This window comes from Cygnus atratus, chromosome 3 (genome assembly GCF_013377495.2).
Source record: "Cygnus atratus isolate AKBS03 ecotype Queensland, Australia chromosome 3, CAtr_DNAZoo_HiC_assembly, whole genome shotgun sequence".
NCBI lineage: Eukaryota > Metazoa > Chordata > Aves > Anseriformes > Anatidae > Cygnus > Cygnus atratus.
Window position 1 is genome coordinate 114,209,565 of NC_066364.1, and position 12,363 is coordinate 114,221,927.

Sequence of the window (12,363 nt, forward strand, 5' to 3'; positions counted from 1 at the left end):
CTCAACAGAGTCTGTATTATAGTTGGGCTTCAGTTTTAATTTAAGCAAGATTTTAAGTAATCCAGTTGGGTACTTCATTCAGCTATGGCATTTGAGAATATGAAAAAATTTTCTTACAGCCACCTCAACCCAACATGAACATGAAAATTTAGTTGTATTGTGCACAAACATTTCATGAAATTGCACTGCAAGTTTACAATTAAGTGATGGTTAATGAAGCTTTGTTTTTTCAAGCACCTTCATACTTTCTTGTATCAAACCTGGCCTTCCAGATGGCACTCATACTACAACAAAAGAAGTTGCTGATCCAAAAATACGTCATGGTCAAAGGGACATTTCTTGCTGGTAAAAGATGGCTTTACCTTTGAGAAAAAAAATGGTATGTTTTATTTCTACAGTCAGCGTGACAGCTTTATCTTGTGGGAGCTGTGATTCTGGCCCCCTGACCATCCCCTCCCTCTCAGGGAGCCTTACCCCTCCAGCAGGCAGACTCTGGGGAAGCCTGCATCGTACTATGGGGCAGCTACTCCCCCGGGGATGTGGTGTGTCAGAAACTTAATGAATGGAAGTGGATTGCTATAGGAGCAAACTGCAAAAGATCGAAGCTTTCTTTGAATTGTTTCAAGAACAATTAATCCTACAAAAGTCAATTTCAAAAACATCAGAGAAATGCAATATATTACGTTTACTTACTTAAGCCATTTCCAGCCATCTCCTCAGAGACCCTGCGTACAGTGGGAGAGGATACGAAGATGAATGCAATTTAACGTTTCAATATTTCTGTGTTTTAAACTTTGTTTGGCAAAAAACTCCAATAGCTTGGTTTTTCATCTTTGTTTGAGACTAAAACAGATGTCGAACCATAGCGATTTCCTTCACTGCAACAGCTTATATTTTTGAGTAGCTAAAACATACTTTGGAAGTCTATTTTTCTTCAGATAGGGTACTTTCATCATGCAGATGAGAGTACCTCTATTAAAATAATCATTGCATCCTTATATTTTCCTTACCCTTTTCAAATACCCTTGTATTTTTATGTTTTCATATTGACATGTTCTCCAGTACGATTACTGCCCTCCTTTCAGTAGTCTTTGATGGTGCAGAATGACAGTGCTGTCACAAATACTGGAATGCCTGAATGAACAGAATTGGAAATGGCCAGCAGATTAACAATATTTGTTTGAAGTTTACTCTTTGGATTGAAGTAGTGGGGGAAAATATTTACATAAATGAATTTTTAATAGATGCTAAAAATAAAAAGCTGCTAAAGAAAATACAGCTTGTGTATACATTATCATGTGATTTTAATTATGCTAGCATTTATGTGCTTTGTATATTTTGACTTAGGGCCATGTGAGACACATGAGTGAACTGTCACTCATGTAGAGTTAATTATAATTTGTCCATGTAGGGGAAAAAATAGGGAAATATGATACTTTTCATTGGCAGTAAGCATTAGTTGTTGTTAGTCCTTTGAGAAAATTATTCTTAGCAGACTGTACAAACTCTGTAGTTCAAAGTGTTCCCTGAAAAGGAGTATATTAACATGTGGCTGGATCCACTACAGGAATGAATTTTATTGACTAAAGAACTATACCCTTTTGCACCACATCATTTATTTCATTTTCCTTTCCCTTGAACAAGAAAATATATTTTGATTCAGTGTTTGGCAATCCAAACCAGGTTATTTAAAATAATATTCTTTTTGTGCTTAGTGCAAAATGCTATTTTTAGACAAGATACTTTTCCTCTTATACAGTATTGCAAACAGAAATTTCTCATAAAATTCTCATACAAAAACAGTTTGTAGAGAGTCTTTAAACCTCTTCGTGCTTCTCCTTTTCCCAGTAAGCGACAAATAACTGGGTCTCACTGACGCATAGAGTAACAAATGGATAAAGCAAGCGTGGATTCTGAGATCTATAATTTTTAATAATTTTTAAACTAGCTACAAAATGTCAATCACTTCACAAACTGACAGGAGACATAAGGAATTTCATATTACATGCTGTAAATGATATTTATCTCACAGTTTATCTAGAGTTCATTCATTTAGGTTTTTTTATTATTTTTTAATTAAGTCAGCTACTGAACATCTCAGCGATTTGGTGTGCATAGCTCTAGGTAAGCAACAGAGAACTGTACCGATAACAAACCACATGGGGATAGCGACTAGTAAGAGAGAGCCTTATAAAAATTACATTTCTTTGCACCATTTCATATGGTAGTCGTTTCCTCCAAAAGATAGTCTTCAAAATCAGCAGACAAACCTAATATATTACACTTATTTCTTTTTGTCTTTGACATATTTTCAGCCAAGCTTCTTTTGCTGGCAATGGCTAAATGGTGAGTGCCAAATCCCTCTTTTTTTCATAATTAAAAAATAAATAAATGATCATGATTAATAACTATATATATCAACAAGAAAAAAGTGGCACGACTGCAAACTTGCTGGTATAACATAGTCCCAAAAGAGTCCGAATACTGAGCATGCTTTTGTTGTCATTGTTGGTGTGCTACTGCCATGGGAAAAAGTCTTGTTTAAGTAGGAGTCTAAAAGTCTATTTATTCCTCATGCATAAATGCATAAATCACATCACTTTGTAGTGCAATGCTTGTTATAGTAATATAATTCCACATTGTCTAATCATGAAATCATAACAACAGATAATGGCAATGAAGAACCGAAGACAGCAGGTTTAAGTGCTTAAACATCATGATACCCAAAGACAGGAGTATGGCAGTAGCTCTGTGGAATGTCACAGTTTTACAAGAACAATACTGTATATTTAAAGGTTAACAGCACGTTTAGCATTCCAACATTGTTGTCATTCAGCAAACATCATTTAAAAAAAAGGAGAGGAAAAAAGAAAAGGAATCCAAACAGAAACAAGGAAAGGAGAAATCCCAAAAAACATCATAGTGAGCTATAGCCATCAAATCAGCACTATGTACAACCTTTGGAAAGAAAGATATCTAGAAAAAAATAATTACAAGTATCATTTTTGGAAAGCTGACAAACTACACAGGACAACATTTACAATGGGGTTGATATGTGCATGTGTGCAAACCTAGTAGGTAAATACCATGATAAAAGCATGAAGGTACTGCCCTCTTGGACAGCGTTAAAAGGAAATGCACTTTGCTGCATTTAACCACTGCCGAGCATCTTTGTTGCACGCTGGTTGGCTTCATCAATCCTGGTTTTATTGGAATCGGCCTAGGGAAGGACACAGGAGACAAATTATTAAGTGTCAGAGAGCAAACATGTACAATGCTTTGACGACACTCCTCTGGTGTTGGCTACATCAGCAGAAAATTTAAAAAAGGAAGAGAAAAGAGAAGAGAGAAGAGAAGAGAAGAGAAGAGAAGAGAAGAGAAGAGAAGAGAAGAGAAGAGAAGAGAAGAGAAGAGAAGAGAAGAGAAGAGAAGAGAAGAGAAGAGAAGAGAAGAGAAGAGAAGAGAAAAAGAGAACTGTTGTTACAGTGGTATTAGGGACCCAAATGGAAATTACAGGTGAGCCTGGTTTTGTGACGCTTCAGGTAACCTTTGAGCAGAGCTTTTCTGATTGTATTCAGCCTCACTGAACTCTCTTAAACACCTTGCCAGCTCTGTAGCTGGTGCTAATTGCTTGCACCATTAACAGTGATGGATGATGGCATGAAAACTGATGATGTGCCATGTGGACTTCAGCGAAAAGCTTCCAGTGCTCTGTAAGACTTAGATTCAGTGGACGTGGGCTCCATCTGGATCTCTTGGTTGCACACGTGACAAGAAAGGAGTAGGTAGGAGTGGTGCCATTATTCGTTTCTCTCAACAAAAAGCTCACCAGCGTAGTTGCAAAACAGTAACCTCTCATCGGGCAGCAGCACAGACAGGGATTAGGCAAAGGAAGGGAGTCTATCACCACTTGGGATTCTACCATTATTTGAAAGAATCAAACTGGAATTTAGTCCAGCGCGGGCTGAACTGTTAATTTAGCTGTCTTCCTTGTTGTAACACTTCCCATGCTTAAAAAACGCCGCTAATGAAGCAGCATCACCTTGGAGGTTTAGGAGTGCTCTTCCAGTGGGCAGAGCCTTTCACTGTGGCTTTCTGTTGCTCTGCAGAAGTTAGTTTTGGAGACAAAGACATTGCTGCAGCTGACAAAAACTGTCAAAGCTCCCTTCAAGCCCATGTTGCTATGTCGATTTATGCTAGCAGAGGGACTAGACAGAAAATGCTTTCAGTGTTTGAAATCAGACCTGTGGGAAAGGTGAGAGTTGTGTTACTGCTTTAAAAGCATGACATCAAACAGCAAGCTCTTTTCTGTGGTTTGATGTCTTCATTTTTTAAAACTTTAATGGTTATTCCCCCTTCTCTAGGGTGTATCCAAATTGTACAGATTTATTTTAAATCTCCAATTTGCCAAGGCAGAATGGTGAAGCAACTTTCCCACATACATTTCAAAACCTTTTAAAAATGGTTATACTGATGTGCAATAAATCATTGTTAAGAATCTTGGGCTTTTCTCCATAATTGATCTGGCAAATGCTATGTAGATGTGTATTTTTAGTACAGCAGCATGTGCCAGATCCTCAGCAAGCGTAAATCAGCATAACTACTCATTATGAACCACACTCCTTTATTTTAGCTATGAATTTGACCTTGTCTATCACGGAATAGTTTCATGTGCTTTTGCCAAAAGACTATCTAAAAAATAACTTAATGGCTTGGAAGCAGATAAGTTTGTCATGAAATGCATGCACATTGATTATTAAGTATTGATGAAACTGGATGATGTTTCATCCAAGTCAGTGGGAGTCCTTGCCCAGACCTTCCCACCTGGGTCAAGACAAAATGTTCTCAGCCCCTTCTGCTTTCCTCCCAGCCTCCCAATAATGGCTCATTTTAGGGCCAGGGTGTCTTCTGGTGATGATGTCTGGCCCATTTGACCTACTTACCACATCATCATTTTAGTTTTTCTCTTTTTCTCTCTGATCTGAGGGAAGGATAAAGCCTTTTATTTGTTGCATCCCCCTATTACCGTGGATAGATCAGATTACTTTCTGCATTATGAGATTGCTCTGGTTTGGATGCATGCATCCAGTTTAACATAAGTGCTTTAGAGGCATTTGGGCTAGCTTTGTGATGTACCCCAGCGTTTGCAATGTGTGCCAGCCCCGGGTCTTTCTAATGATCACGGCTGATCAAAAGCACAGTGCTCCAGCTGGTCAGAAAAAGGAAGCCGCTCCATCAATGCCCTATTGCCTGCCACCATATCGCACTGCAAAGTGGATGCGTATGCACGTGTCGCTTCAGTATTACCCAGATATCAGTCATTCCTGTCTCTTATAGAAGGTTTTCCTAATTGTGTTTCTTTTTCTAGTATCTCATTACTGCTCAGGCCACATGTCCTTAGAGAAATTCAGCATATTTTCACTGAGACTGAAGACTGTCTTGTTTTTGTGTTGCTTTCATGATGACTGCTCTGTGTACACTGCGAGCCCATCTTTCAGAACTGTGTCGCTGGTCTTCAATTTAACAAATGGCAATAGATTGCAGTTTCCCCATGGCTGCATGACATGCTGTACACCTGATGCTGCAGGAACACCACACAGATGTGGAAGGCCAGTCCCTCCATTAGCCAGCTGCTCTCAGCATGCACTGCCTAGAGATTGAGCCCACGTGCTTCATGTGGGGGACCACAAAGGGCCTGGTCAGTGATTTCAGTATCGAGATGTTTACAAGCACGAATTGATAGGATAATCCTTGTCAGGATGGCTGCATTCGTGCATACACAAAGCTGTGTACTCTTCTGTGTTGTGTAAGATGAGTTTCCTGCCTTTAAGACAACTTATACTTCACCCAATTCTCTTTGGTATCAAACCCCAGCAAGGAAAGATATCTGAGTGAATCCCTGACTGCAATATTTTCTGTAATTTTTTGTTGGTGTGCTAGGCTCTGATATAATTAATTGACATGAAAAACAGGCGTGGACATCCTGCTCATGTAAGAAGGTTCGCACGTGTCAGAAGGCTCAGGAGTAAAAGCTCTACCCCCTAAGGTCAACATTAAGTCTAAGCAGCACATGTAAGTCCTTGGGTTAGATCCTCAGGTTGTGTAAATCTCAGCTGAAATCAAGTGTTGTATTGATTTTACACCAGATGAAGATCTAGCCTCTTATATCACTTCAGCCTGGCTGTGCCTGTGCCTGGAGCTCTGCCAGTATGAATGCAGATGGCTTGCAGATCTCGGGATGTGAGGACGGCAGTGAGTTCCCAGCCGGGTTTGAAGGGTGCTGCTATCTGCTTCAGAAACCTGCAGTGCAGCCTGGCACTGGCACGGTGCTATCTGCCTTTTCAAACGGTGATTTCGTGATAGAAAGACTGAGCTTTTGGACTTCACTGGGCCCATGTAGGGTCCCGGTATGTGTATGCATGCTGAGAGAGCTGGTGGCTGCACCATTACCATACTGCCTTGCTTAACATGTCCCCATTCTCTTATTGGGACTGGTCCTCTAAACAAGTGATCCTATTCTGAATCTCTTGTGGAGTTTCTGAGGGGAGTAAAGTCCAGGAGGGTTTAAAACTTGCCAGGAAGTGCCAGGGTCCAAGCTCCACAGTTCTGTACAACTCAGGGTACTTTTCCTTTCCCAAAGCCCTTGCAGAAGGAGACTTTATTTGGAAGAGGTCTCCTCGCCAGCTGTTGTCTTGCAAAACCAACAGTGCAGGTTCAACCCAACCTGCAGGGAAGGCTACTGAAGATCCATAGCAGCAAGCTCTGCTTCGGCCCCGAGATAGGGAAGGAGAAGGGAAAGGAGCTCTAGGAGCTATTTCCATCCCTAGTCCTCCTCTGAGCTGAATTAAAACTACTACTCTGTGTGGGCAGGCTGGAAGACACACCTTCTGCCCCTCTTGGGCACAGCCTGTGCTTGCAGAAGGGAAAACACAGCCCCTTTTGGGGTTCTCTAAGTTCTTACCTTCTCCATGATCCTGTCAATCTGGCGATTCTGTGTGTCGATCTCGTTGCCCATGTCCAGGGCCATGTGACGTAAGTTGCCAATGATGCCACTGACCTGCTCAAGGTTTTCATCCATTTCGTTTTCCCGGGCATCATTTGTTACCCTGGGAACAAAAACCAATTATTTGAAGCAAAGAGAGAGGAAGTTCCCCCAAAAGTCTGATTCACCCAGAACCTCCTCTGCATCCTCCTTCGCTTGTCACCTGTGGAGCATGCTGCTATGCTCAGCTTTGAAGAAAAGGGATTAATAAGCAGCTAGCCTGAAAACCTTCACATGCTTATTTTTTGGATGCGGGGATTAATTGTCTGGGTTTGTCACTACTCACTCCTTCTGTTCCTAGACATGTTTTTGTCTGAGCTTCTCTGTTCCACTTATTACACCTCTCTGCTAGCAATGGTCCTTCTCAAAGGATGTGGAAGAGTGGAAGGATGCTTCACGTGGATCTGTGTGTGATTAGAGCACGTGGAAGTACCGGAGCATGATGGAATCAAAGCTGTACCAGCTACCTGCATTGACCTACACAGGATACCATCCAGTCCTTGCAGACTTGGGGCTCACTGAAATATTGGGCAAGGACAGCCTCAGTGGTGAAAATCCTGACCCAACGTTCTGTCTAATTAAATGTATTTTCAGTAGATGATAGAATCAGATTCTCTCAGATTTTTTGCCTTTAGTAAAGATCTTTTCTCTCTCCTCTTAGCCCCATCTCTTACAGCTGCTTGTTTATTAAAAGAAAAACTCACACGTGGGCCAGGGCACAGTTCAGTGCTCCAGCGACTGGAGAGGCTTGTGGTGACTGGCACTTGGAAAAGCAAGGCCATGGATCCCGCTCAGAAAATCACTACTTTGAGCCTCTTGTGTAATTTGTGTTCATAGAGGTGCTAAGAGTGTGCTACAAGCTGGTCGTGAAAGAATTATGGGATGGCATAACTTTTCTTCACTTCTATTCTGTTAGCATGTCCCAGCCTTTGGTTTGATGGGGCTGCCATCCAGAAATAAAAAAAAATAAGTGACTGGCAGACCCAGCAAACTTAAATGGCAACTCCATCCCATGCTCCAGATTGCATGACAGCATTGTTTCTATCACACTGATTTCCCTTTATCACAGCAGCCAAAAAAATAAGTGGATAATAGTTTTTGGAAAGATAATTACTTACTAATCCAGTGTCCTTAATCTTCAGAGATCAAAGCTTTGCCTACTGGCATGCCTTTATCCATTCAGCTGATGGCATTGTCATCTAAATACATGCTCTATACACACTGTAATCGGTATGTACTTATTGCTGGATCCCTATATGTTGCTGGAAGTTTACAGCTTGGTTGCCATTAGTATAGCTGTGTGTTTCAAACTCGCTTTCATTTGAGCGCACAGGGGTTGCCACTGAGGTGTCGATGTTTCCCCACAGTTGTGATCGTTCCCTGGTCAGTGAGGTTTTCTGGATAGTCATGAGCAGGGAAGTGGCTTTCTCAAAAACTATGTACCTCTGGTAGAAAGTGTGCTTCAGGTGCTGCACTTGGCTCTGCTTTGGCAGAGAGCCCGAGGCTCTTGTCTTTTTGAAAAGAAAGGAAGAGGTGCTGGATGCTTTGGTACATTTTCTAGCAAGGATGGATAATGAGCACTACATATCTTGAGGCAGTAATCATAAACCAGTATTTATCTGGCACTTCATTTCTGAGGTATTTGACAACTGTACATTGTTGCCTCCAGGGAGCTGGAGTGCAGCAGACAGGGCTGACCAGCTGTGAGAGTCTGCATCCTAACATTGCTGCTGTGCAGTATGCAACCAGGTATTATTTCTATTTTATTATTGCCCAAATCTGGTCAGTCTCAAGCAGGAAGGTTTAGGACTGCTTTTTCAAGCATCTTCTGATTCTTAGGGCTGAAACTCTGACATCCAGGACTCATGGCACATCACCATCCTCTGCGCTACCTCAAGTGCCAGCAGGGCTGGGGGGAGTCACTGGATGCAGTGGGTCCTTAGCACCTGTCCTAGTGGGTGTTGACCTGTATCTAAGTACCCACCATCCAGTGGAAAACACTGGCTCCGCCGCAGTACCCAGCACTGCTGAAGGAGTTAACGAGCATCACAGAACTCATGACCATATGGAAGAAATCTAAATATATCACCGACAAGGAAAATAGAGAGAAAACAGTGGAGAAAAAGGCTCACCTGCGGATAAAGCCACCACTGATGGCCATCTGCTCCCGTTCATCTACGACACGTGCAGGCTGGCTGGCTACAACACCGTCCTGATTATTGCCCCAGGCTTTTTTGTAAGCATCACTTGATTTAAGCCTATGCAAAAAAGATGATGAGTAACAAAGCATCAAGTGGACAAGGACAAATGCAAAACTCTTTACTTCTCCAAGCTAAAAGCTGAATCAAGCAAATGAGTTTTCAGATAGAGGGTCATTGATTGTATACCGATATATCATAACCCTGAATAAAAGGATTTATTTTTTTTTAACTTTACTGCCACAGCAACTGTGATGGTCAGAGGTTTTGTTTCCAATAGGGTGAATTGCAATTGTCAAGTCTACAACACTTCAGACAGGTTTTTGGATGTTGACTTGGTTTCCAGAAAGGAAAAGAAAAAACAAAAAAAGGAAAGAAAAAAAGAAGAGAAGAAATACAGATAACTAGAAAACATTATTTCATTTCAGTGACACATACGTTGTGACATCAAACACAGAGAACGTACTGGCAGACAGACATAAAAACAAAACTGCCAAGTATAGTGTGTACATCACATCACAGCAACACACCCTCTTAGAGAAAAATGGATTTGGCTAAATTTTAACATTTACCATGCAGAAGATTGAGCTTTTGCTGTTAACATTTTTGTGGCATAATAGGCATTTAAAGCCACTAACCGTTTCCACGGTGGTTTGGGGATGATTTCATTATAAAATTCATAGGGTTCATTAGATTTTTAAATAATATATCGGTACTTGAAAATAGTAATCATACATCGACAGTTGATGTACAAACCTTTGTCCACAGAGACAAAAAGTAAAATAGGCAGAAGTGAAATGAGTGCAGGAGAAAAGAAAAGATACAAGCAATCTAGCATCAGAAAGGGAAATTTTTCTACATTTTCTTCATGCACCAGCTACAGGCATGAATAAGAAGTAAAGCATTCTCACTAAGCACAGTTGCCCCAGTAGTTCATCATACTCTTAATGCATCAGCAGTAACAGCCTTCACAATAAGCAAGACACAGGCAAAAATGGATCATCACTTCCTTCAGGAGCTTTAAACCACAGGACTTTAAAATAGCCTAGCATGTCACCATGTTTATTATTTATGACGGTTAGAGTAGCTTTCAGAGAGCCATTTTTGACTGAGCTGCCGTGGACAGAAAATTAAAATCCAGGCATACCTTCAGTGGCAGATTAGCATGTGCAGCATATTTAGGGTTGCTGTCACTGGGGATGTCAGACTAGATCGAACACTGTGACAGGAGAGGGTGAGTGTTTGGGGTCTGTAGCTATAAATTCTTGGTTTTATTCGAGAAGTGGAGCAGTTTCCAACAAAGCTGTTGGGAACTGCCAGTCCCCATGGTTTCCCTGTTCTTCAGTCATAGAAACAGCCCTGTGGCTTGGATTTGGGTGGAGATACTTGGCATGCTTCTGGGGGCTTTGGGAAAGGACACAACAAACCCATCTCTGGTGTTATGTTCTCTCCATGCCCCCTGAAGCAGCTCAGCATCTGTTGAGCCTGAAGTTGTGTTGCATGCTTTGATGTAGAATTACAATACAGATGCAAAGAGGATCTTTCCCAAATATTCATCTGTTTTGTTGCTGACTTCCTATTACAATTTGTGAAGAGTTAAAAATAGGGTGCTTGGCTTCCTTTTTCTTAGTTCTCTGAAACTACACATTGATGTTGGCATTTCTAGAAATGAGTGAAAGTAGTTCTCTTGCTGCATGCACATTTACAGATATTCGTCTGCTCTTTCGACCTGCACAACTCAAAGTGACACAGTCTCTGCGTTTAAAGTAAATGATTTTATACACCCAGAGCTTAATCTCTGTTTTCTTGTGGACTTGCAATTAAAACAGGTGAAGTCTGGGCTTGCTCATGGTCAGCAGCAGTTGTACTTCGACTGACAAAGTCAACTTCGTCTGGACAAAGTTTCATGCCATGGGCATTCTGGGTCTTTTAAGAATGTAGGGTTGGACTTTACATTTTGGTATGTCTCACCGAGTTGCATTTACAAGTAGCGGCATATAGTTATACATGAAATGGTCAATCTTTTTGAAATATATGCATTTAATTTACCACTGGCCAGAAGAGCATTAGGGGATCACGGTAATAGTGATGCCCAGAGCTGTACGGATTTCTGTCCCTCCTACACTCCACTTCTCAAAATATCACCTTATTTGTACCAGTTGGTTCCTGGCAGAGTTCAAGGAACAATCTCTAACAGCATTTTTCATCCATACTTTGTTTCTAAACATGTTCACTGATTAGCAGTGCTAGTTTATGAAATCTGGCTGCAGTCTGCAAAGGTCAGAATACTGCCTTAAAGCAGGGAGGAGACACCTCTAAAAATGAACATTGAATGCACGCAGTATTTTTCTGTTCTTGCACCTGTTGATTTTGTGATGCTGCAATCACTGTGTAGTGGTAAATGCTTTAGGGCCACATGTCAGGTACTAACCCCATCCATGCCACAGATCTGACTGTCAGCTTAGCTTTTCCTACAGTACAGAATATTAAATCTGTTCTAAAAAAAAAGTAAATAAAAAATCCTGCAAAATGCATGGGGATTTTATTTTGTGCTTCAAGGAAGATCTTTTGATGTATGCATATGCTAGATTTCTCCAGGAGAAGCAAGCCAACTGCCTTGGCTTGCTCCTCTTTAAGCTGCAGCAGCTTTTAGAGTGTGGGAGTGTCAAAGTTTCTGCTGCATGCTCTTGTACCTGCACCTCTTCTGCTCTTGGTCAGCCTCCTGCTCTGATGCAGAGGGAGGGCAGGATGCAGCCTGTGCAAGAGGTCATATGGCTGCAGGCAGGCCCGCTGACCAGGGCTGAGTCTGTGTGTAGCTCTTTCCATTCCTCCTCACCTCTCCCACTCTGCACACCAGGCAGTAGCATGCATATTCTGGGCAGAATATTTATCCCAGCAAAGTATTTGTGGCTGTGACCACAGGAGCAAAATGGATTTTGAAATTTAAGGCAGTGTCTGCATTGTGTCCCAAGGGAATTCACTTCAAAAGAAATGGTGCCTGATAAGGCAGAAGCCCAGTCCTGCCCTTCCTACTCCAGACCAAATTCCTACCGAACTCCACGACTGATCTCTTTCATTTGGACTTGATAGTTGTGGTGGGATCGCCTGTGAACAAAGTTTCTG

At 41.5% G+C, this 12,363-nt stretch overlaps 1 protein-coding gene across 2 annotated transcripts in view; it reads right to left on the reverse strand.

Annotated features, from left to right (window-relative positions):
• Positions 1–3,151: 3,151 nt before the first annotated feature.
• SNAP25 (synaptosome associated protein 25) overlaps positions 3,152–12,363 on the reverse strand; it is a 28,305-nt gene continuing 19,093 nt past the window's right edge. For both annotated transcript variants that reach the window (XM_035552940.1, XM_035552941.1), the window contains exons 5-7: positions 9,175–9,300; positions 6,962–7,106; positions 3,152–3,220 (exon numbers count right to left, since the gene is read on the reverse strand). In XM_035552940.1, coding sequence (XP_035408833.1) covers positions 3,152–3,220; positions 6,962–7,106; positions 9,175–9,300 — 340 coding nt within the window. The remainder of the gene's footprint in view (positions 3,221–6,961; positions 7,107–9,174; positions 9,301–12,363) is intronic.